The sequence below is a fragment of the Erpetoichthys calabaricus genome, chromosome 1 (genome assembly GCF_900747795.2).
Source record: "Erpetoichthys calabaricus chromosome 1, fErpCal1.3, whole genome shotgun sequence".
Classification (NCBI taxonomy): Eukaryota; Metazoa; Chordata; class Cladistia; order Polypteriformes; family Polypteridae; genus Erpetoichthys; species Erpetoichthys calabaricus.
In genome coordinates, this window is record NC_041394.2 from 47,796,766 (window position 1) to 47,823,774 (window position 27,009).

The 27,009-nt window shown below is 39.0% G+C and overlaps 1 protein-coding gene across 1 annotated transcript in view; it reads right to left on the reverse strand.

Annotated features, from left to right (window-relative positions):
* The window catches only part of piwil2 (piwi-like RNA-mediated gene silencing 2), a 211,332-nt gene that overhangs the window by 87,813 nt on the left and 96,510 nt on the right, over positions 1-27,009 (reverse strand). The window contains exons 6-8 of the mRNA XM_051924076.1: positions 23,201-23,325; positions 20,970-21,050; positions 5,180-5,293 (exon numbers count right to left, since the gene is read on the reverse strand). Of these exons, the coding sequence (XP_051780036.1) occupies positions 5,180-5,293; positions 20,970-21,050; positions 23,201-23,325 (320 nt within the window). The remainder of the gene's footprint in view (positions 1-5,179; positions 5,294-20,969; positions 21,051-23,200; positions 23,326-27,009) is intronic.

Here is a 27,009-nt window from a genome sequence, read left to right on the forward strand (position 1 = left end):
CAATAAAAGCAAACAAACTCTTTTTCATAGGCAACATGTACTGACTGAATATTTGTGACTATTGTTTTATTAACCCCTTAACCGCCCTCTGCCGGATATATCCGGCACCGTTGTTTTATTGCTAACGCCATACTGCCGGAATTATCCGGCACATTTGCCTGTGGTTATATGAATGCCTGGCAAGTAGTATAACTGACGGTTTGGCATGGGTATTATTACTACGTTGTATTTCGACAAGTCTGTGGTTGTTTTGGCTGGTCATGTGACGTGATTCGCATGTAACAGCTGTGAATATGGCGAAACGTAAACTGACTTCAAGTGTGGCTTTGCAGGCGATTTTGGACAGTTCTGATCATGATTGTAGCAGTTCTGAAGAAGATTTTAGCGACAGTGATGAGCAGCAACGTGCGCTGCATGATACTGTGAATGAAGACGCATCGGATGACGGCGCTGAGTGGGTGTATCCCCAGCATCTCAGCTGGGCTGCTGCCCGTGGTGAACTACCTTTTCTGCATTCGTTTGAGGGAACGTGTGGCTTTATTGTTGATGTAAACAATTACACTGCTGAGCAGTTTTATGAGCTGTTTGTGTCACCTGATTTGATCAGACATTTTGTTCATCAGACAAATCTGTATGCAGCACAGTTTATTGAGAAAAATCCCAATTTACCTCCACATTCCCGTGTTCGTGCTTGGTTTGACACGGATGAAAACGAAATGAAAAAATTCATTGGGATTTTGATGTTGATGGGAATAATCAGAAAACCAGATATTGAGATGTACTGGTCTACAGATCCTATGTATGCAACACCTATTTTTGCAGCTGTCATGACACGTAACCGATTCTCTTTGCTGCTGAAATTCTTTCATTTGAATGACAACAGAAACGAGCCAGATAAGAAAGATCCAAACCGCGACCACTTGTTCAAGCTACGTCCTTTGATTGATCATTTATTTGAAGCATTTCAGTTGCCCTACATGCCAGGACTGTCAGTTGCAGTTGATGAAAGTTTATTGTCGTGGAAGGGCCGCTTACAGTTTCGACAGTATCTACCATTGAAAAGGGCACGGTTTGGTATCAAGATGTTTTGCTTAGCTGAGAATTCAGGTTACATTTATAGATTTCGTGTATACACTGGCAAAGAGGATCCTATGAGTAGTATTTCAGCAGTGTTGCCAGATGAATGTAAGGACTTTGGACTTTCAGAAAAACGCTGTCATGTCTGTTCAAAGAAGGGTCAGCGTAGAGACGTCAAGACCTTCTGCTCAAAGTGTCCCAGCAATCCAGGACTTTGTGCAGTTCCCTGCTTTGGCCTGTGGCACAGCAAACTCAAATACTGGGAATGAAACTATGATTGACTGAACTACTTTTGACTTTTGAATTACTTTTGACTGTTCCGTTTTTGTAGTTGACAATAAATCCAGAAGCCTGAGAAAAGGTACATTTTGTGTTTTATTATGGGTTTGCCCATTTCTAGAACCTGCACAACATTTAGTGGTCAATACTGCTTGAATAAATGTAAAAAATGTAAAAAAAAATGTAAAAAAGTAAAAAAAACGAAAATTGTTCAGATTTCGCCTGGCGTGGGGAATATTTAGGGAGTTGGCGGTTAAAGGGTTAATAGAAATACTTTGCAATCACTATGAACTTGAATTGCTTTGGGTTTAACCTGTACAGCAATTGGGACAATATAATTGAACAAGTTTAGAAAATGAGATTAGAATAACTTGGTCAGCACTTAGAGTAAAGGCAATGTGTAAGAGTAATTATTTTTGGATATCTGTTCTTATTAGGTCTGTTGATACTAGGTGGAATAAATACTTTTAATGTCTCTTACTTAATTTGGACTGTTAATCATAATTTAACATGCGATTACTAGCACTTGTAACATTACAATAGTTATTATCATTAACAATTATTATAATTTAAGGTTTCTTATTGATTTTAATAATAGAATGAATAATATAGATTTTAACAAAGGGAAATTTGTTAAATATGAAGAATGGTAGAAAACATTAGGGATAGTAAATAAGTATTTTGGGAATGGAGACAATCAGGACAAAATGTAAATCTATAGCTATAAAGTGAAGATATAGTTTAAATTAGAAGTCTCTTGAAATAAGCAAAATGTACCATTTATTTGATAACTATTGCTTTTCACAAACAATGTTAATTTTACTGTGTAATACTAATTGGTACAGATGGATGGAATAAATGTGAATATTAATGTACAAGGAACTATTCATTAGGATTAGATACATTAGGACAAACATTGATAGAGAGAGAGATACTTTATTAATCCCAAGGGGAAATTCACATAATCCAGCAGCAACATACTGATACAAAAACAATATTAAAGAGTAATAAAAATGCAGGTAAAAAAAAATAACTTTGAATAATGTTAACGTTTACCCCCCGGGTGGAACTGAAGAGTCGCATAGTTTGGGGGAGGAACGATCTCCTCAGTCAGTCAGTGGAGCAGGACAGTGACAGTAGTATGATATTGGGTGTTAGGATTAAACATGCTAAATTAGATGCAGGGTATAGTACAAAGTTTTTAATGTTTGTAGAACAAAGTATACAGAAAATAAAGTTTGTGGGATAGTGGTAACAGTGTTTTTAGGTACTCAAGGTCATATAGACAAAAATAGTTGGTGGTAATACAGGACAAATAATTAATATTATGGCTTCTTGGACATAAGTAATATAGAAAATAGCAAAACAAAGTAATAATTCTGCACAACAGAGATGGAATTTCTTATCTTCGGAGTGTTGAGTGTGTAGTTTGTGAAATTGGAAAGCCCAGATGCAAACCAAGGATCCCAGCTGGTAGCAGAAGACGAACATCAATAAGAAGCTTGGGAACAAATCTTGCTATTTTAATGTGAACTTGACATGAGCCAGTGATCTCTGGTTATTGTTGTACATATCACTGGCACCTTAAAACAGGGACTTTGGTAATTTTTAAAGTAAATACTTGTGCTGTGTTGCCACCAATGATATTATTAAAAAATCTGATCATAAATGAAAAGACTAGGTACATTTTTATGGACTAACACATAGGGAAGATAACCAACCAAATAATTGTTGACAACATTTTATCATCATATTTAGAAGGTATGAAGATATGGAACACAAGTTTCAGATTTATAAAGGAAAGCATGTAATACCAACATGATGAAGAAAAGGAACTGGACACATGTAGTTAGACTGATTTCTGTTATTCTGCAGATTTAGCTAGCCAGAGATCTAGCCACAGACTCAAATCAAATGTATGTTTTTATTCTATAATAGTAAAATAAGAGCAGCTCACTACTCAAAACGGAGGGGTCCGGCATCAAACCACGAACGTCTTGATTATGAGTCAGCTGTTCTTACCGCTGCACCAGCAAAATGGTCATATTATAGGAGTATCAATGTCGCACCCTAACGCGAGTTCTTTTTCTGCAGTTATATTCTTGAATGAAAGCACACTTGTTTTGTTATACTTGTACCTTTTATGAAAGTGTTTATTTGATATTTGTACTTCAGGCTTCACACATTATACAATTCATGTCTACATTTTGTCAATTATTACTAAAACATGAAAAACGCTTCTGTTTTAATGATGTGTTTACATATTGTTGTAGACACGGAACACACATGAAATTAATGTATTCAAATAACGATGTATTTACCCTATAACACTCCTGGCAACTGACACGCAGGTAAACAGACTTGAGCTGAGAGAACTTTCTGCCCTTTCTGTGTTGGTGGGGAAGACGACAGCAGGTTGCTTGTGCTTATCAACACATTTACAACACAAAAGACGCTGACGGAGAGGTCCGAACAAATTTAACATGGGCCAGGATTACAAGTTTTTTTGTAGGCTTTGGTAATTCTAGTGTTAAGGACAGTCAAATTCTGAGATTTAGGAAACTCAGTCTTTCAACTGGATGACTTCTGAAGATTCAAGCAATGGTATCCTTTAACTCTTTCATGGCTGATGTCAACTTTTGTCAAAAGGAGGAGTTGACAATGGTAATCAAGTGTAAACTGTGACAAAACCAACCATTATGTTTTTACTTGGAGTCTCGTTGCTAGAAGGAAAGTTAGCTTCGGTGGTTTTAACTGAGATTTCCTGCACTCCCATGAGTAGCAAGGCACATACAAGAGCAAAAATGGCCCTGACACCTGGCAAGAGACCAAAGGGGATGCATAAAGCTGAATATTTCCCGGGGACAATGTTTTGCCTATTCTCTCTGAACTGGACTATGACTTGTTGGACTCCGATTTTGATACAAGCGATTGAAGACAAATGTGATGTTCCGGCTTCAGCTGATTGGTCCCCAGCTATTCGTTAAGCTTAACAGGTTCAAGCAGCTGACATGCCTATGGTGCTGTTCGCCTGGGTAGAAACCAGATTGCAATAAACTGGGGCAGTGACCGCTGCTGCTGCCCCAGCCACGTAAAGACAATGTGCGCACCGCATACAACAAAAGATGTGTCTTTTTGAATTCTGTGGGAAGCCATTGCTTTTCATAAAACTATATTTTTTGTAAAAAATATTTAGCCCTCAAAGAGTTGATGTTTCCACTGAAAATTAAAGAAGGGTGTGACTAACTGAAGTTTTAAAATATTACTTAGTCACTGTTTAAAAGCAAGTTACTACACTGGCTATTTTTAAATAAATATCTTCCATTCTGAAGGACACCTATGTCTTGCAATATTTGGTTAGCTTATTACAAAACAAAAGAAAGCCACTGCACTGCCTTTTTTGCAAGGCACCCTTGTAAATGTAAAACCATTAAATATTCTGAACATACAAGGAACAAAATGTACCCACTACTTATCTACATTTTAAAAAACGAGCTTTCATCAAATTTTGCTTCATTCTTCCATTACTAATTGTTATAACAAAAGAGAAAGGAACACAAACTCTCCACCATGTGTCCTGGGAAAACGACTTCCTTCTTTGCTATAATGAGCAAATCACTATTTTATTATTCAATTGCTTAATTAATGCTATACCCTGTCATTAACAGTTTTGCATTTTCAAATTGCTTCTGATGAAACAGTAAATGAATGATATTTGGTTCAGCGTATCAGATTACAGCAGCAATCTACTATCATGAGAAAGGTTTTTGAACAAATATTTTCAGCATCAGACAAATTTACCTTAGGTAGATAAACCACTTACATGACATCTAAAACGGAGTCATTTCGGAGGATTTTATGGGAAATATCAACTGTCAGGTACAGTCCTCCATCAGTACGCTTTATGCATGCAGAATATCCAGGCCATATCTGTAATCTAAAACACAATAGAGAAGGACAAATAAATTACTTTTATAAAAGGTGTCAAAGAGTTTGAAGATAATGACATGCTTAGAAAAAGAAGTCTACAAAGGGTAACAAAATGACAAGCTTATGTTTTTAAACAGACATTAACATTTGCTTTATAAAAAGCTGCCATCTGGTCACTTGAAATGATTTGAAATGATCCAAAAAAAAAAAAAAAAGTGCACTGGAATAGCTGTTTATTGAACGTCAAAGAGGCTACATGAATTATCCACCTTCATAAGGTTCTGTGAAGTACTTGATCTAAAGTATAAAATGCCCAATGCCATCAAAGTAACAGCCTGCACCTTAAACAGATAATCACTGATACAACATAAGCAAGTTCCTTAAAACATTCAGAGGGTAACTGTCTTATATGAGCATGTCTGTTTTCTACAATCACTTTGTCAAGTACAGTAATCCCTCGCTATATCGTGCTTCGCCTTTCGCGGCTTCACTCCATCGCGGATTTTATATGTAAGCATATTTAAATATATATCGCGGATTTTTCGCTGCTTCGCGGGTTTCTGCAGACAATGGGTCTTTTAATTTCTGGTACATGCTTCCTCAGTTGGTTTGCCCAGTTGATTTCATACAAGGGACGCTATTGGCAGATGGCTGAGAAGCTACCCAGCTTACTTTTCTCTTTCTCTTGCGCTGAGTTTCTCTGATCCTGACGTAGGGGGATTGAGCAGGGGGGCTGTTCGCACACCTAGACGATACGGACGCTCGTCTAAAAATGCTGAAAGATTATCTTCACGTTGCTATCTTTTGTGCAGCTGCATGTCAGCTCGAAGGGCACGTATTGATTTTTGCTTGAAAAACAAACTCTCTCTCTCTCTCTTTGTCTGCTCCTGACGGAGGGGGTGTGAGCTGCCGCCTTCAACAGCTTTGTGCCGCGGTGCTTCGCATACTTAAAAGGCAAACAGCCCTATTGATTTGTTTGCTTTTGTCTCTCTCTATCTCTGTGACATGATCTGCTCCTGACACTGACACGCACTCCTTTGAAGAGGAAGATATGTTTGCATTCTTTTAATTGTGAAACGGAACTGTGATTTCTGTCTTGTCATGGAGCACAGTTTAAACTTTTGAAAAAGAGACAAATGCTTGTTTGCAGTGTTTGAATAACGTTCCTGTCTCTCTACAACCTCCTGTGTTCCTGCGCAAATCTGTGACCCAAGCACGACAATATAAAAATAACCATATAAACATATGGTTTCTACTTCGCGGATTTTCTTATTTCGCGGGTGGCTCTGGAACGCAATCCCCGCGATGGAGGAGGGATTACTGTACTGTATGTATTGTGGGCACGATGTGCATTTCTGAATCTTCATCAAATGCCCTTTTGTAGCTAAAATGAAAAAGCAAAATTCTCTCAAAATACAAATTAACTGTGGTATGATACAGCCTACTAAATGCCTAGGGGTTCACAAATGTAAGAGTAAAAACCACCAAAAAAAAAACCCACACACTACACTACCTATGAAACAAACTATTTTCATTTACTCACAACAAAATGGAGACATTTATACACAAAAACAGACACAGGAGGTGTGAAGAATGCAAATGACGGTAGGAAAGATTTTTTTGAGAGGTTAGGAACATTTATTTGAAACAGTTTACTAATAGTATACATAGAAAAGGTGCAATACATGTGCGCGCACACACATCAGAATAGTTCTTTTTCCATTGTCATGCAAATACCATCTCTTGCTTTTGTACATGGTTATAGAGTGTTCACAGTAAAGGCTGCATGGATAGTTGAGCAAACACCTCTTGTGTATTCATCTACTTCACATACACCAAAGGACCAACTCAAACCCAACCTCATAAGCAATACACTTTATAAAACATGAAGAGGATAACTCATTTGTAAAAATGCTGGAATGTTCAGTGACAAAAGGAAAAAAAATAGTCAAGTCATATTTCTAAAGCATAATTAAAAACAACAGATACAGCCTCAAGTGCTAAAACAATAAAAATAAAAATTTTAAATTAAGGAGTTTAAAATAATAAGCTAAAATATGCACCAATAAGCTAAAACACACTAAATTTGGTAAAGGAATAGAACACACAAAAACTAGTTTCCTGCCTTATAAAAACTAAAGTCAAGGAAAAAAAGATTGTTTTTTATGGTGTGATTTAAAAGTATCAATAGAAGATCATCTAATGAAAAGGGGTAAATTATTAGATATGTTTGGACTAGCAACAAAAAACGCACAATCACCCTTAGATTTTAATTGCAAACCAGGGACAAGTTGAAACTGATTAGAAGACCAGAGATACCTGGAGGATGAGTAAAGGCAAAGAGATCTAATTTATAAGGTAGGTCAAGTTTATGTAGTGCATTAAAAATAGAGTTTATACTTGGTTCTGTACCTAACTGGAAGCCAATGGAGACCGACCAGTATGGGGGAGACACTATCCATCTTCCATGTAAATCAAAACCCTGGCAGTTGTATTCGGAACAAACTGTAGATGAAAGATGGATGACTGACTCCCATATACAAGGAGTTACAATAATCAAGTTAGAATTGAGTATGTAAAACAAACACTGGTCTCAAAAAAAAAAAAAAAAAAAAAATTGAATTTAGAAATTGTTCTACTCTGAAAGAAGCTACTTAGTTGTCCCCACTTTGAGGGACAATACATGGTACCAAAAATTAATTAATGGTGGCCATAATTCAAAGAATGTTGTTTTACAACAAAAAATGCATACATTCAATTTTTTATTTATATCACGTTCACAAAAGGCATGAATATATAAAATGTATTGAATTACAACTTGGAATGGGTTTTACATGGAAAGCATATCACAGCTGCTAAAATCTTACCACTCCTTACTTGCTGGAGCTGTCACCACCCAGTAATTTCAAAATTTAATGGAAACACTGCACCTCTAGAATTTCTTTTAATGGACATCTCCACACTTGTTGTGCCTAAAACCTAGCATTTTTTGTTTTTTTCCTACCATTCCACAAAACAGATTCTGTGTTTGTATGCAACATTCGGCCACATATTAACAAGCAATGCAACCAAACCACCTAAACAAATCTGCAGATTTGAGACTTCACATGTGTTGTATGCATACACGCAAGAGTAAACGGCCTTTACTATTCCAAGTAAAATTCAGACTAATGCTCTATTAATAGCCCTCCCTCATCTGACTCTTTATGTGCTTCATTTAAGCAACTGTGAATTAATCATATACTCTACAAATGAACATAAAAAAATTGTTCCACTTTACATTTCTAACCCACACTTTACAATATTTGAACAGTCATATTTCTAAATTTATAATTATTTGAATCTTAATTTTTGGTTGAAAGCCCAAGTGAAGAGTGTGGAAGGCTCTTCAGCACTACCTCTAATATAACTGACGAAAGAAGGACTAGGCCAACAGTCGGAAAACTGAAATGCAAACAATTCTAACAAAAAAATTGCCTGTCACAAAACAGTGAGCAATCATAGGGTTCTGTAAAAGATAAGCCAATAAGTGGTGAGTTTTTTTAAAGTTGTTAAAGGTAAGGCATCTAATTCATTAAGTTAAAGGGAGACCAGGAAGCAGCTTAGTTTTAAGCTGACCAGCAGATGAAGCATTATCAAATAAGTCAAATTCAGGAAGGCGCTAAACAAATACAGTCAAGCCCACCCACACTCTTGGATTCAAACAAACGTGGATTGAAAATATTCTGAATAAAAAAAGGAAAAAAAAAAAAAAAGGAAAATTCTAAAAAGCAAGACTTTGCCACTGACCAAGCACTACACTGAATCTACTGAAGGATGAGATATGTAGGCTTATCTCTGCTGTAGAATTCTGCCATAGGACCTGAATAAAATGGCTCATACAGTAGAAGTAAACTTACATCTCCTATAAGGAAGGCAATTGCTAAGCCACCATAATAATGTTTAGTTGGGTAGCTCTGCTAACATGAAGCTCTACTCTACAGAACGATAAACAACGTTCTCTTGCAATCGCAGCCATTATAAAAAGAATGCTTCTTCTAGTTCACCTATTCTACCTCAGCTTCTAAGCACTACCAATTGCCAACATGGGAACTGCTTTGAACTTTACACTTCCTGTAATACAGCAGTTCTTAAACAATGATAATATGTTTTATTTACTGTATATAGCACCTTTCCCAATCTCAACACAACACAAAAGACATACACATATTCCGGAAAATAAAAGCACAAAAATAATACTAATCAATCACTAACCAAAAAGTTAGACTGAAATCAAACTTCCTTAAACTGTTGCTCCCCACCAAGCCAATCAAAGTGAGTCCATCCATCAGCCAACAGATACCTAGCCAGAACACCAGCTTTAAACTTGTGTAAAGTTATGCAGGCTGGAAACAGCTTGGATACACACATACTGTCTGTGGGTAATCAGTATACTATAAATTACAGTTTCAACTAACAAAACCGTTATTATTGACAGTGACACACAAGCATGCAGCTGCCAAGAGGTGCCCCACAATTCTTTATACAAAGGCCATTCAGTCAGCAATCCTGATCAGAATTCATAACTTATATGCCTTCTTCTAAATGAGAGAAAACTAAGCTATTGCAATTTTTTGTTTTGTGTGGTTTGTCATCGACTGTCTATTTATAGACATACACACAAAGAACACATACATATTATATATACACAAATATATATTACACACATACATACACAGTACTGTGCAAAGGTTTTAGGCATGTGTGAAATAATGCTGTAAACAAAGAATGATTTCAGAAATATAAATAATGATTGTTTATTGTTATCAATTTACAAAATGCAAAGTGAGCAAACAAAAGAAAAATCTAAATCAAATCAATATTTGGTGTTCCTACCTTTTGCCTTCAAACCAGCATCAATTCTTATAGGTACACTTACACAAAGTCAGGGATTTTGTAGGATTAGTCAGGTGTATGATCAACCAATTATACCAAACAGGTGCTAATGATCATCAATGTCACACGTAGGTTGAAACACAGTCATTAACTGAAATAGAAACAGCTGTGTAGGAGGCTTAAAACTGGGTGAGGAACAGCCAAACTCTGTTACCAAGGTGAGTTTGTGGAAGACAGTTTCATGTCATGGCAAGACTGAGCACAGCAACAAGACACAAGGTAGTTATACTGCATCAGCAAGGTCTCTCCCAGACAAAGATTTCAAAGCAGACTGGGGTTTCAAGATGTGCTGTTCAAGCTCTTTTGAAGAAGCACAAAGAAATGGGCAACATTGAGGATCGTAGACGCAGTGGTCGGCCAAGGAAACTTAGTGCAGCAGATGAAAGACACATCAAGCTTATTACCCTTCGAAACTGGAAGGTGTCCAGCAGTGCCATCAGCTCAGAACTGGCAGAAACCAGTGGGACCCAGGTACACCCATCTACTGTCCGGAGAAGTCTGGCCAGAAGTGGTCTTCATGGAAGAGTTGCAGCCAAAAAGCCATACCTTCGACGTAGAAACAAGGCCAAGCGACTCAACTATGCATAAAAACATAGGAACTGGGGTGCAGAAAAATGGCAGCAAGTGCTCTGGACTGATGAGTCAAAATTTGAAATATTTGGCTATAGCAGAAGGCAGTTTGTTCGTCGAAGGGCGGGAGAGCAGTACAATAATGAGTGTCTGCAGGCAACAGTGAAGCATGGTGGAGGTTCCTTAAACGTTTGGGGATGCATTTCTGCAAATGGAGTTGGAGATTTGGTCAGGATTAATGGTGTTCTCAATGCTGAGAAACACAGGCAGATACTTATCCATCATGCAATACCATCAGGGAGGCGTATGCTTGGCCTCAAATTTATTCTGCCGCAGGACAACGACCCCAAACATACAGCCAAAGTCATTAAGAACTATCTTCAGTGTAAAGAAGAACAAGAAGTCCTGGAAGTGATGGTATGGCCCCAACAGAGCCCTAATCTCAACATCGAGTGTGTCTGGGATTACACGAAGAGACAGAAGGATGTGAGGAAGCCTACATCCACAGAAGATCTGTGGTTAGTTCTCCAAGATGTTTGGAACAACCTACCAGCCGAGTTCCTTCAAAAACTGTGTGCAAGTGTACCTAGAAGAATTGATACTGTTTTGAAGGCAAAGGGTGGTCACACCAAATATTGATTTGATTTAGATTTCTCTTTTGTTCATTCACTGCATTTTGTTGATTGATGAAAATAAAAGATTTAACACTTCCATTTCTGAAAGCATTCTTTGTTTACAGCATTTTTTCACACCTGCCTAAAACTTTTGCACAGTACTATAAATTACATACACAGGCAGTCCCTGGGTTATATACGAGACAGGGACTGTAGGTTTGTACTTAAGTTGAATTTGTATGTAAGTCGGAACAGATACATTACTTTAATAAATGTTATTGTTGACCGACTGTAACCAGGTGCAAGCACCAACACTTGCATCAGATTTGTGTTTCAGAGACATTCTTGAAGGGTGAAGACAAAAGTTTAAGATGAGCTCTTCTGTACAGACCTGTACACGTTATCACAGCAGGAAGGCACCAGTCATCAACACGTCTGATGTATAGGGTGGTCCAGATCTAATTATGCAATTTTCATTACGCTATAACTTAGTTTATTACATAGAAAATCACCCGAAAAATCCCAGACCATCGAGAAGTGTGTGAAATGACGACACGAAGAATCGTCTTCGCGCCGAACTGGAATTGTCCCCGCATAAATCAAAGTCATCCAGACGATCTGAATCTGCAGAATTAGATAGATAGATAGATAGATAGATAGATAGATACTTTATTAATCCCGATGGGAAATTCACAATTCATTAGATCTGGACCACCCTGTACTGACAAGAGCCAACTTCCTGCTATGTGCGTAACAGTACAATCAGGCTTGCTATTGAGAATGAATGGGGGCAGCGAGGGGCGGTTCATCACCAGCCCACATCACAGTCACCTCCACTACAGTATGCTGCCTGCAGTGTCCCGCCGCAACCACCGCCCCCATTCAACAAGCAGCCATCCGAGGCACACTACAATGCTACCCCCCGCCTCCCCGTTCACCCTCAATGGCCTCTATTTAGCCACAACAGGGTCGCCACTTGCAGCGGGAGGCAGGCAGTGAAACCGCTTGCCGCCAGGAGCCGCCCAACGGACACTACACTGCGCAAGCAGCGAAATCGACCCCCTCCTGCCTCCGTCCAGCCACCGCTTGCAGCGTCCCTGGGCCAAAGATGACAGAGCGGCAGTTACTGAGGCGCATGCATCGCAGCTGCGGCCTCGTTCGTATGTTGTAGGTCGGGTGTCCGTATATACACACACATTATTCAAAAATATAACTGCACAAAAAAAAAAAAGCCGCGTTAGCATGCCACATTGACACTCTTACTACAACCACCGCGGTGGCGTAATGGTATCAGCTCCTGACTGGGAATCAGAGGGTGGCGAGTTCGATCCCGCACGGCTCCACTTCGAGAAGTGAACTGCTCTTATTCTTACAATTTTAGAATAACAACATAAATTTGATTTCAGTCTGTAACATCCGGTGTAACTTATGATACTGGTAAAGGTTAGCTTTTTCTTTTTTTTTTAATTCACTTTTCATTCTTGCAGTCGCATTCAGAATCAATCCATACAACCAAATCCGACATAAAGACGCGCTATAGCTCTGCAGTGTACCACGATGCATACTACCGCCCCCTGTGTTTGTAGTGACGCAACAAGCTCTTGCATTATAAACTCCACCAATAATTGTCACAAAGCTGTAAAATCTGCCAGGATTAAGTGTTCTTCAGATAACAAACCTTTTTTGAACACTTTTTACTACTTGGAAATGGATTTTTACACGCTGAGACTCATCTATTCAGGTAGTCAACTTCAAGCACTGAGAACAATGGCCTGTGCCGGTGTGGTTCCCTATTTATCTGACAAGGTAAGAAGGTTGTATCATGTCAGCAGAGTCGGTGCTAAGCGGCTAGTGAGGAAGTGGCAATACAAGCCTTCGGTGCCTTCTGTGATCCTGGGAAATGTGAACTCACTATCAAATAAGATCGACGAACTGGCTGCACTGGTGAAAAATGTCAGGACTTACGGAGAATGCAGTTTGTTGTGTTTTTGTGAAACGTGGTTAACAACTAGCATCCCAGATGCTAACGTGGAGCTACCCGGGTTTAGCACAGTTAGAGCGGATAGAGACGCAAATACCTGCGGGAAGCGGAAAGGAGGAGGACTTGCTCTCTATGTGAATACAAGGTGGTGCAACCCTGGACATGTAAACGTCAAAATCTCCACTTGCTACAGGGACATCGAACTGTTGGCTGTAAGTCTGCCTATTACTTGCCCAGAGAGATTGGACACGTCATTGTTACTGTTTACATCCCTCCTCAGGCGGACATGGAGATAGCAGGTGATATCATCCATGCCGCTGTTGCTAAACTACAAACATAGCACCCCAAGGCACTTGTGCTAATCTCAGGAGATTTTAACCATGTGACACTGGACAAAACATTACCTGCCTTCTCCCAGTATGTGGATTGTAACACCCGGGGAAATAGGACTATTGACCTACTATATGCAAACGTTAAAGACGCATACAGCACCACCCTGCTGCCTGCACTTGGGAAAGCAGATCATATCCTGGTTCTACTTTGGTCTCAATACAAACCAAGAGTGAGGGAGCTACCTACAGCCACACGCTCATTCAGGAAGTGGTCCCCTGAAGCAGAGCAGGCTCTGAGAGACTGCTTGGAACTACGGACTGGGATATCCTGCAGGGATCATATAGTGAGAACATTGAGGAGGTTGTTGACTGCACTACTGACTACATCAACTTCTGTATAGACATTTGAGTTCCAGTAAGAACAGTACGCTGCAATGCTAACAACAAGACATGGATTACAAGTGACACCAAGGGCCTTTTGAACAAGAAAAAAAGGGGCTTTTAAAGGCAGTGATCGGCATGAGCTCAAGCATATCCAGAAGGAACTCCGACTCCAGCTCAGGGCAGCGAAGGAGCAGTTCAGGAGAAAGCTGGAGCAGAAGTTGCAGAATAATAGCATGAAGGTAATGTGGGATGGGATAAATATCATCACTGGCTGCAGCTTGAAGCGGGGTGCCACCATCGAGAGAGACGTGGAGAGAGCAAACCAGATGAACAACTTCAACAGGTTTGACCTCCCTAACCCACTCTCACCTCCGAGTAGTGCACCCTCCACCCATCCTTCTGCTGATACCAGCATAGGAGAGCAGCCCAGGTAAGCAGAGAGCCGAGTTGACTTCATGCCAGCAAAGCAGTGGGTCCAGATGGAGTATTGCCACGACTGCTGAAGGCCTGTGCATTGGAGCTGGGGAGTCCCCTACAGCGTATCTTCAACCTGACCCTGGAACAGGGGAGAGTCCCGAGGCTTTGGAAAACATCTTGCATCACCCCAGTCCCAAAGGTATCACGTCCTGGTGAGCTGAATGACTTCAGGCCTGTCACCCTGACGACACAACTGATGAAGAACATGGAGCGGCTGCTGCTTCACCACCTGAGGCCACAGGTCTGCCACGCCCTCAACCCTCTGCAGTTCACATACCAGGAGAAGGTGGGAGCTGAGGATGCCATCATCTATATGCTACACCGATCCCTCTCCCACTTGAACAGAGGCTGTGGTGCAGTAAAAATTATGTTTCTGGATTTCTCTAGCAGGCTTCAACACCATCCAACCTCTGCTCCTCAGGGACAAGCTGACAAAGATGGGAGTAGATTCATACCTGGTGGCATGGATCATGGACTACCTTACAGACAGACCTCAGTATGTGCGTCTCGGGAACTGCAGGTCTGACATTGTGGTCAGCAGCACAGGAGCGCTGCAGGGGACTGTACTTTCTCCAATCCTGTTCAGCCTATATACATCAAACTTCCAATACAACTCGGAGTCCTGCCACGTGCAAAAGTTCGCTGATGACACTGCTATCGTGGGCTGCATCAGGAGTGGGCAGGAGGAGTATAGGAACCTAATCAAGGACTTTGTTAAATGGTGCGACTCAAACCACCTACAAAACCGAAGAGCTGGTGGTGGATTTTTAGGAGGCCCAAGCCCCTCATGGACCCCATGATCATCAGAGGTGACTGTGTGCAGACCTATAAATACCTAGGAGTGCAGCTGGATGATAAATTGGACTGAACTGCCAATACTGATGCTCTGTGCAAGAGAGGACAGAGCCGATTATACTTTCTTAGAAGGCTGGCGTCCTTCAACATCTGCAATAAGATGCTGCAGATGTTCTATCAGACGGTTGTGGCGAGCGCCCTCTTCTACGCCATGGTGTTTTGGGGCGGCAGCATAAAGAAGAGGGACGCCTCACACCTGGACAAACTGGTGAGGAAGGCAGGCTCTATTGTAGGCACGGAGCTGGACAGTTCGACATCTGTGGCAGAGCGACGGGTGCTGAGCAGGCTTTTGTCAATGATGGAGAATCCACTGCATTCACTGAACAGTATCATCTCCAGACAGAGGAGCAGCTTCAGCGACAGACTGCTGTCACTGTCCTGCTCCACTGGCAGACTGAGGAGATCATTCCTCCCCCACACTATGTGACTCTTCAATTCTACCCTGGGGGGGGTAAATGTTAACATTATACAAAATTACTCTCTGTTATACCTGCATTTTTATCACTAATTTTTTTTTTATCAGTATGCTGCTGTTGGAGTATGTGAGTTTTCCCTTGGGGATTAATAAAGTATCTATCTATCTATCTATCTAAACCTAGAGTGTTATTTAATACTATCTTCACACGTCTGTCCCTACATGGGCTGACATTACACCAACAGTTTGCAAGGGTTTTCTTCAATTTTTTGCTCATAAAATTCCTAACATTAGATACATTACTCCCTCTGCTGATGACTCATCAGTACCTCTTACATCTACAACTGTTTTTCATCAGCTTGAGCCTGTATCTCTCCCTTAATTGGCAGAAGCAATTAGTCACCTTAAACAAACGCCTTGTCTGCTAGATATTGTTCCCAATTGTCTTCTTAACAGAGATTGTGTGTTTTGGACTTTCTGATCTTACTTGTGTTCAGGAATTAACCTTGGCTCGTTGAGAACCTACTGTAAACTCATCAAAAAAAAAGTTGGTGTGATTTTTCATAAATCCCTCAAATTTGATAAACAAAGTCCACTGTTAAAAGCCTGTTTCTATCAGCTCAAGGTACTGGCTAATTTCAAGCCCTTTCTTTCTGTACATGATTTAGAAACACTGAGTCATGTGTTCCATCTCGTATCTACTTGACTATTGCAACTCATTATACATTGGAGTTAATCAGTTATTCCTTGAAGCTCATCTTCAGTTAGTCCAGAACACTGCTCTCAGGCTTCTAACGGCACACAAAAACAGAATCACATCACACTAGTCTTAGCTTCTTTTCACTGGCATCCTGTTCACTATAGGATTGAGTTTAAAATTTTACTGTCTAAGTCCCTGAATGGTTTAGCCCCCTTCTATCTTACTGACCTCTTGCACCATTGCTCTCCTTCACGATCACTTTGGTCCTCTGACCATAAGTTAAGGATTGTGCCGAGATCTAGTGTAGACTTGAGGTTAGAGGGGACCATACTTTTGCACTAGCTGCCTAAAGCTTTGGAATAATCTATCTTTTATATTAGGTCACCACTAATTGTGATCACTTTTAAATCCCACTTAAGAGCTTATGATTTGCCTTAGTTTTATTAAACTTGTATGTGTGCATTTATTTTTGGTGTACTTTTTTACTGTATAAATATATTGGTACATTTATGGCAGCTATACATTACTTTGGTCGAGTTCTGCTGTTTTTAAATGCTCTCTATGAATAAAATTGACTTGACTTCACTGACTCAACTACTCAAATCTAGCAACAGCTGCTAGTTAATTTCATGTGATACAATTAGTAAATATATTTACTTACACTAAAACTAAATTACTGCATTTAATTTTTATCTAAATATTCTTATCATTGAAAATATAAAGGTAACAGGTAAACTGAGAGAAGACTCTTACACACAACTGAAAGTTTAGTATTGAATTAACTTCCAGGGCAGATAATGCTGATATTTTGGCTTAGTGAGTCAAAGGTTATTGACATTAAATTTTTTTTAATTATATACCCTGTACAATTTAATAATTTATGCATCACTGCGAGCCAAAATATTATAAGCCAAGTTCTATTTACATCATACTAAAAATAAAGTAAAATAATCAAAAGTTAAATGCAGACAGATGCTATTAAATAGTATGTTAAACATTCAGTGTTTTCCTGAAAGATCTAACAGTCAATGAAGGATAGAAAACAGCATGAGGTTTAATCAGTGACATTGAAGCAGAGGTTTTATGTCATATGAGAACAGAAAATGGATGCCTTTACTAACAGGGTGTACATCAAGTTAGTGCAGATTACTATTCAACTTTTTGAAAAGGTGATTGCCTAAATAGGTAACATTACCACTATTAGAGACTATGAATAGCAGAAGCCTAAAGAAATACTGTATGTCCTGGTAGAAGCAGGAAGCCTTTCAACAAATAAAGGAAGGAAACTACTTTACAAGTAAAACTATTCCACTCATTGCTTGCTTTGAGAGTCAAAAGAAACCACCAACATTAAAACAAGCTAACTGCACATTTTTCCCTGTTTGTAAAACACCTAACTATAGCCCTATTAAAGAATTGTATTTTCAGGGAGCTAGTGCCCTCTGCTGAATACAGCTGGCACAGTGTATAAAACAAGAGAGAGAGACAATATACTCTGTAGAGTGAATAATTTGAAGTGTGACCAAAAGCGTATGTTTAAATATTGAGTGATAAGATCACAGACTGACAGTATATTAAATAATCAAGGACTTTTGAATAATTATTGGTGCTGTTCTATTTTTTCTTTTTTGCTTAACTTAACATTCACCTTTTCTCAAGGCAGGGAGGGTAGCTAAAAAGGGTGGGAGGATACTTTTTTTTTTTTTCTCTGCTGTTCAGATATTTGTCTGTTATACCTGTATATCTACGAGTATGTTATAATAAAAACATGATTACCAAAAATACCATTACAATTGAACTTTAAAACTAAGAAAAAAAGAATTTTTTACAATGCAATGCATTTTGTTCATACATTTTTTTAATTGGAGTTTTCCATTTAAAATTAGTGACAATTTGTCATCCCACATTTGTCCCAAGATCTCAACCTTAAAAGCCACTTCCACCCAACCCCCCATTCCAGCGCATATGAGAGTGAAAAAGTTCCATGCACATGGTTCCGATGACACTGTACTATATATACTACAGGATGCTTTTCTCAATAAATGCCTTTACTTTGTGGAATAGGGCTCACGACGATCATTTATACATCACTGTGATGCTACAGAAACACATGGTAGATATTTCAGGAAAGTACTTAACAGATAAAATAGAAGTACCTAATAAAATAGCATGTAAATTTAAAAAAAAAAAGAAAAAGAATTTGCTGCTCAGTAGAGCTGTCTGAAAAGAATTTCAGTTTGACTTGAACGAAGAAAGTATTCAAGTGGTTCTGCTTCATAGTATGTCTGAGTTTTTTTCCCCCTCTGGTGAGAAATGCAATGTTTCTAACAGAACCCAACTGAAATGAGAAACTTTATACATAAAACATTACAACTATTATGATTAACTTTCCACATTAAAAAATCTGTACTGCTAATTCTTCATTCCTTTCTTCTACAGTAACATTTTCTTTTTGTTAAAATTTACTTAAACACTAGAATTACCAAAGCTTACGACAAAAACTCCGTCCTTTGTGTTGTAAATGTGTCGATAAGCCCAAGCCGCAAGCAGCCTGCTATACCATCCCCCCAACCGCTTTAGAAACGACAAAAACCTCTCCCAACTGAAGCCTTGTTTATCAGGGAGTCCTAGAGCTGTATAGGCTAAACAAATATATCGTTATTTGGAACACATGCATTTCATGTGTGTTCCGTGTCTACAAAGATCTACTGTCTATGTACAGTAAGTGTAGCATAACAGAAATGTTGAACACATACCTAAAAGACCAACTTTTTTCCATGTTTTAGTACTAACAATAAAATTTTGACATTAAGTGTATAATGTGTGAAGACTTAAGTCCAAATATCAAATAAGCACTTTCACAAAAGGTACAAGTATAACAAAACAAGTGCGCTTTTATTCAAGACTATAACTGAAGAAAAAGAAAATCGGGTTAGTGCGGCTTTTTGTCGTGACTTCTTTGGTAGTATAGCAACTCTCCATGCTAGTGTTTAGATCTGGACGGTGTATGTGCCCAAAAAAGAAGTCTAACTGCATTCTCGTACCATTGCTCGCATACTAAAGTGTCAGCCAGCATTTTTTCATGGCATTACACATGTAATTTGTGAGCATGCCCTTGTCGATCAAACAGAGGAAGCTCTGCAATGTACTTGTGACTTTGAGTTGTAGGAAAATAAACAAATAAATCAAGGTAAATAACATTCGATTTGGCTTTTATATAAGTAACATATAAATGTTTCTTCTGTAAAGATCATCACAAAGCAATCCCAAGCAGGAGTTTGCACGATACGTTGGTGAGCTCTGTAAGCCGTGCTGTTTCTTTGAAGGACAAGTGTAGAGCAGACTGATTGGCAGGATGATGGCAGACCTCGTCCTGCATCGAAACGGTGCCATCTTTCGTCTTTACGCCTTGTGCAAGCTGCGTTGTTCTCATATGTGAGTGGACGTTTCTTGGGGGAGGGCTTCTCTTTCTCTTTCTCCAATCCGAGTTCACCTCTGTTATATTTGAAAACAGCAGTGTCAGATTGGGGCAGGCATGAATGCGACTGACAAAATAAAACTGAATAAAAAAAAAAAATGCTAAACTTTACAAGTACCATACATTTACACCGGCTGTTACAGACTCAAATCAAATGAATGTTTTTATTGTATAATAGTAACAATAAGAGCAGCTCACTACTCAAAATGTTTATTTGGGACACGTTAAGACTAGAACCCGGGACCTTCTGAATAGGAGTCAGCAGTTCTTACCGCTATACTACCAAAGAAGTCAAGATAAAAAGCCACACTAATCTTCAGTTATAGTCTTGAATAAAAGCGCACTGGTTTTGTTATACTTGTACGTTTTGTGAAAGTGCTTATTTGATATTTGGTCTTCACACATACACTTCATATCAAAATTTTATTGTTAGTACTAAAACATGGAAAAAAAATCTGTCTTATCGGTATGTGTTCAACATTTCTGTCATCCTACACTTACATAGACAGATCTTTATAGACACGGAACACACGTGAAATGCATGTGTTCCAAATAATTTTTTTTTAAGCTTATACAGCTCTAGGACACCCTGATAAACAAGGCTTCAGTTGGGAGAGGTTTTTGTCGTTTCTAAAGCGGTGAGGGGGATGGTATAGCAGGCTGTTTGCTGCTTGGACTTATCGACACATTTACAACACAAAGGACGCTGAATAGAGAGGTGCGAGTGGATTTAAGGTGGGCCGGATTTACAAGTTTTTTCGTAAGCTTTGGTAATTCTAGAGGTAAATGTGGGTAGTGTGTTGGAATCAGGTCTCTAATTCATATAATTTGCAATTACTGTATTTTAATTTCTCATATGCAAGGTTACAATATCAGTTGTGATTAATGCCATATTTTCACTGGCAGGATTTCAAAAATCAAGAAGTAATTGGGAAAACAAACCTATGTTTTCCTAGAACAACAGCACGTTTTGGGTCATAATGGTTCCTTCCAATTAGTTTGAAATCCAGTATCTTCATTACTCTATAGAGGTATAAAAAAAAAAAAAGGTAAAGGATATTTATCAGTCAATTCCAAATATTACTATGTTGCACTGTTTTACTCTTCTGTGGACTTATTTACTAATATGAATCTAATTATACTCTAATATACATTTAATACTTTTTTTATTATAGTATAGGCAGTGCCCGGGTTACCTACAAGATAGGGACTATAGGTTTGTTCTTAAGTTGAATTTGTATGCAAGTTGGAACAGGTACATTTTTTTAATAAATGCTATTGTTGACCAACTGTAACCAAGTGCTCTGCCAATGAATGATGGAGTTTCACCTCTCTCTGATCTTTTTATTATTTCTACTTTATTTTCCATGGTGATGGTTTTCCTCTTCTTTACTGTATCACCAGCACTTGCATCAGATTTGTGTTTCAGAGACATTGTTGAAGGGTGAAGACAAAAGGTTAAGATGAGCTCTTCTGCACAGCACTGTACACACTATCACACCAGGAAGGCACCCCTCATCAGCATGTCTGGTATACCGACGAGAGACAACTTCCTGCTATGTACATAACAGTACAAGCAGGCTTGCTATTGAGAATGAAAGGGGGCGGCGAGGGGTGGTTCACCACCCGCCCACCATAGTCACCTCCACTTGCATACGAGGTGCGATCCAAAAGTTCCCGGAATGCATTTATTTTGCAGCCAGAAGGGTTTGGTTATATTAAATCGCCGATAGATAGCAGTTCAAGTTGTCCTTGAGAGCTATTATCATGCGTTATAACGTCAGCGCAGTTGTTTTTCAAGTCGCAGTTCTCGTTTAAACTTCGGTTTTGTCTGTGAAGGGTTGCTCGTGAAAAAGTGATTTGAAAGAGCAAAGAGTGTGTGTTAAATTCTGGTTTAAACTGGGAAAAACAGCAAAAGAAAGTCATTAAATGTTGAAACAAGCATTCTACAGGGATGTTCTAAAGCATTTGCGAAATTGAATTCGCTGAACACATCCTCAGATGTGGGCTGACAAGTCATTTCTTTTGCATCACAACCATGCACCAGCTTACACATCTGATTGCGCGCAAATTTTTGGCTTCTACAAAGTTTACTGCCATTCCCCACCCTCCATATTCCCCTGATTTAGCGCCGTCTGATTTTTTTATTTCCTAAGATGAAGATGAGGCTCAAGGGACGCAGATTTGAAGACGGTGGAGGAGATCCAAGCGGTAACAACCGACGTCTTGAACACACTGACAAAAAACGACTTCCAGAGGTGCTTCGAAAGGTTTAAATCTCCTTGGAACTGGTGTATCAACTCAGCGGGTGACTATTTTGAAGGAACTGTTCACCATTAATTGTTATAAATAAATTGCTTTTAAATAAATGCATTCCAGGAACTTTTGGATCGCACCTCGTATAGTATGCTGCCTGCAGCGTCAGCCCACCGATAGCGAACAGGGCGCAGCCAAAAGCAGGTAGTGAATCGCCCACCAACGCCCCCAATCAACAGGTGGCCACCCGAGGCACACTACAATGCTGTCCCCAACCACCCCATTCACTCTCAATGGCCTCCATTCAGCCACAACTGGGTCACCACTAGCAACATCACCAGTCGCCCACCAAGAATGAACGAGGCAGCCATTCGAGGGACACTGCAAGGCGGTGTTGTGGGCCAGCAGTGAAATAACCCCCTCTGCCCCATCCAGTCAGAAGCAGTAGCTGCGGCGGCGTGGTGGATGGGCAGCAAAATACCCCATCAAGCCTCCGTCCTGCACACAATCACTTGCCGCACACCCAGCCGCCCACTGAGAATGAATGGGGTGCAGCCCCCCCCACCACCATTCATCAAACGGAGCCACCCAAGGGACACTACACTGCGCGAACGGCGAAACCGCCCCCCTGCAGGCAACACTTGCAGTGTCCCCAGACCAGAAATGACAGAGTGGCAGTTTCTGAGGAGTCTGTGTCGCGTCCCCCAGATAGATGAAGGAGCAGCTGCAGCACCGTTCGTAAGTCGTATGTCAGATGTCCGTAACTCGGGGACTATCTGTACTTTTTATAAAAACTGAGTTAAAAAAAGGTCAAGAGGTTTTTCTGCAACATTTTTCTTAAAAATATTTTTAAAACTGCACTAGTACTGTAAATACTGTAATTTAGTTTTTTTTTTTACTTAAAAAATATCCCACACCTCCTCAACACAACATTGTAGAATGGAATGCAAAGATTCGAGTTGGGTGGAAGGATGCTTGTCATCTTTATCTTCAGACTGATTTCCGCATTGTCAGTTTTTCTTGTGCATTGTAAGTCAACCTCCTGAAACAAAGTGGTCAAAATATTTTGTATTTATTAAGAAAACAAATGGAAACATTTCAGTGCAATATTCACTATACAACAATGGAATTCGTCTTAACACCTGATCCTCAGTAAAAGTAAACAATAGTAAATAAACAGATAATGGAAACGTAAAAACAAAGCATACAATTTCCAAAACAATATACTATGTATTAAGTAACTAAAGTCTAACACAAATGGCTGTATACTGATGAGAATTTGTATTATTTAACATGGTTGTAATAGCTACACAAAACTAGGTCATATTTAAATATCTTGATAAGGCCAAGAAAATCACATTTAAACTAGTTAATAGAAAAGTAAATTTCAAACTTTAGCTCAGTTTTTTTCCCCCCTTCCATGAAGAATGATCTTAAATGATAATAAACTAACATAACCCATAACACTTCATTAAGGATGCAGATAAACAGCTGTAAAAATATATTTAAAAATGACAGAAAATACATTAATGCGTTTGAGGACCACGCAAGCATTGTAGCCCTCAAGGGACTGAGTCCAGTAGGTAGTTTCCTCAACCTTCTCAATCGGATTCAGGGGACAAAATCTATCTCACCAGGATTGGGCAAAATGTTGAAAACAGGCATGGACATGCTAGTGCATCACTTGGACCATTCTCACACACTCATATACACACATACACTCCCCTCACAATTTGCAATTGCCAATTATCATAACCTAAACAAAAACTTTTATAATTTTTTTTTTGTTTGAGCATGTCTGGCCGTTGTAATTTTTATGAAATGGGACTTGCATAGCTATTCAGTTATGGCAAATATTAGGGAATAACAGAAGTGAATAGCAAACTATTATAGCAACTGACCATTATGGATGTCAAGTGAATGTGGCACCCTGATGGCAAATTATAGGGTGACCAGATTTTCGAAGTCTCAAACCGAAACACTTGTGTATAATGTATGGCAACACATTAAGCCATCCTCATATGTTTAATGCCTGTTTTATCATGTGATCATTAGAGATAGACCAGGGCACGAGGAGAGGGGGAAATGAAGAACCAGTTATTGATGTGAAACACAAATTGCAGTACTCTGTTTTTGTCTTGTTTTAAGGCCTTGTCATGATGATGTTCAAATTTAATACAAGTTCTTAATCAACTTTTCCCTCTCCTGAGCTTTTACCATGCTATTATATACATATATTACTACTTCGAAGAGAGTGTGGAGGAGCAAGCATATGACCTTACCACATAAAGCTTTATAGGTCCTGTTCTCAATATTTTGTGAAGATGTTTTGACAGAGCTGTGTTTTACTAGATGGTTAGTCTGTTAAAACCAAGATATATTAATATTCTCCAATTATTTATAGGGGGAAAATAGCCTGAAATTGGACATCTGACTACCCTAGTAAATTATACTGAAAGTGAAATAGTGAATCATTGTAATCTGTACATAATGAGGCAATGATGTTGACTTATTGTAAGGTTAATACTGAGTAAATATTTATTTACTTTTCGGTATAATGTCACAGGGTAAATCATTCATATCACAATAAGTCTTTGTTTACCTTGCTTGCATTTTATACTTAAATGGTTATGAAAATCATTTAATTTACTTATTGTGACTTAAAGCATCAGGAGGACTCAGGTGCTGATGCAATCATAATCTTTCGGTTGTGCTACAGGGAAGGCTACATAAAGCAGAAATATTTTGCTAATACAGAGGTTTCCCTGTGCATGCACTGGATTTATCAATTCCTATTTGCAGTCCCATCCACTCAAGCAGCCCATAACAATGACTTTCTATCTTCCTATTCAGTCTGGTGGAGTTTAATTAACTTGTATTAGGTGTTTATTGATTGCAAAAAAATCCCCATCAGAGGTGAAAAAGAGGAAAATATACAAAATATAAAAGTTGGTGTAACTGCTGTCAAGGGAAAATTGAAAAGTAAACTAATTTGTGGTTGGTCACACCAAACATTTTCAATGGTAGATTTTGAAAATGTAAAAATGTATAAAACTGTATAGCACAATCTGTTCAAGATATTGCAACAAAAATTGAACTGTCCCAACAAACTTCCTTGAGGAATAAGTGTGTCACATTTCAACAATAATTGTCCTCATGGGGGCAAAGTTGTTCTGCACAGACAGACAGAGACACATTGGTATCATAACAGGTGCTTTGCATACTATATGCAAACGCAACTAAAACTGCTGATGAAGTTTTAATGAAAAATCAAAACTGGCCACAGTGCTGAAACAATGAAGTGCAAAACAGGTTTGTTTTTACCCCCAACACTAATATTGTTAAAGATAACAAAAATGCTACCCATTCTGCCACCCAAGAGGTACATTAAAGTATATGTAACACAGACCAATATTTGAAACTTGTACAATACAAGGAGTCAAATGTATGTTATTCATAACTTCATTGGTATAGCTTTGCACAGAGATGGGTGGTATACCAGTATCACTGGTAGTGGGAAAAGCCCAGAAATGGTGAACCACTAATAACATTTTCAAGACCATCAAAAGATCTTATTGAACTTACAGAAATCCTCTAAATTCAACAGTGAAAAAAGATTATATATTGACAAAGATGAATATAAACAAAACAAATACAGTCATACGAAAAAGTTTGGGAACCCCTCTCAACCTGCATAATAATTTACTTTCAACAAAAAAAGATAACAGTGGCATGTCTTTCATTTCCTAGGCACATCTGAGTACTGGGGTATTTTCCAAACAAAGATTTTTAGTGAAGCAATATTTAGTTGTATGAAATTAAATCAAAATGTGAAAAACTGGCTGTGCAAGAATTTGGGTGCCCTTGTAATTTTGCGGATTTAAATGTACGTAACTGCTCAATACTGATTACTTGCAACACCAAATTAGTTGGATTATCTCGTTAAGCCTTGAACTTCATAGACAGGTGTGTCCAATCATGAGAAAAGGTATATATAAGATGGTCAATTGCAAGTTGTGCATCCCTTTGACTCTCCTCTGAACAGTGACAGCATGGGATCCTCAAAGCAACTCTCAAAAGATCTGAAAACAAAGATTGTTCAGTATCATGGTTTAGGGGAAGGCTACAAAAAGCTCTCTCAGAGGTTTAAACTGTCAGTTTCAACTGTAAGGAATGGAATCAGAAAATGGAAGGCCACAGGCACAGCTGCTGTTAAACCCAGGTCTGGCAGGCCAAGAAAAATGCAGGAGCAGCATATGCGCAGGATTGTGAGACAACCCACAGATCACCTGCAAAGACCTGCAAGAACATCTTGCTGCAGATGGTGTATCTGTACATCGTTCTACAATTCAGCGCAATTTGCACAAAGAACATCTGTATGGCACGGTGATGAGAAAGAAGCCATTTCTGCACTCACGCCATAAACAGAGTTGTTTGTTGTATGCAAATGCTCATTTAGACAGGCCAGATTCATTTTGGAACAAGTGCTTTGGACTAATGAGTCATAACAAAAAGTGCTTTGCATTGCGGAAGTAGAACACCGCATTCCAAGAAAAACACATGCTACCTACTGTCAAATTTGGTGGGAGGTTCCATCATGCTGTGGGGCTGTGTGGCTAGTTCAGGGACTGGGGCCCTTGTTAACACTAGAATAGCCAGAGCCTACAAAAAAAATTCGTAGATCCGTCCCACCTTAAATCGCTTACATTTAAGTATTACATCAATA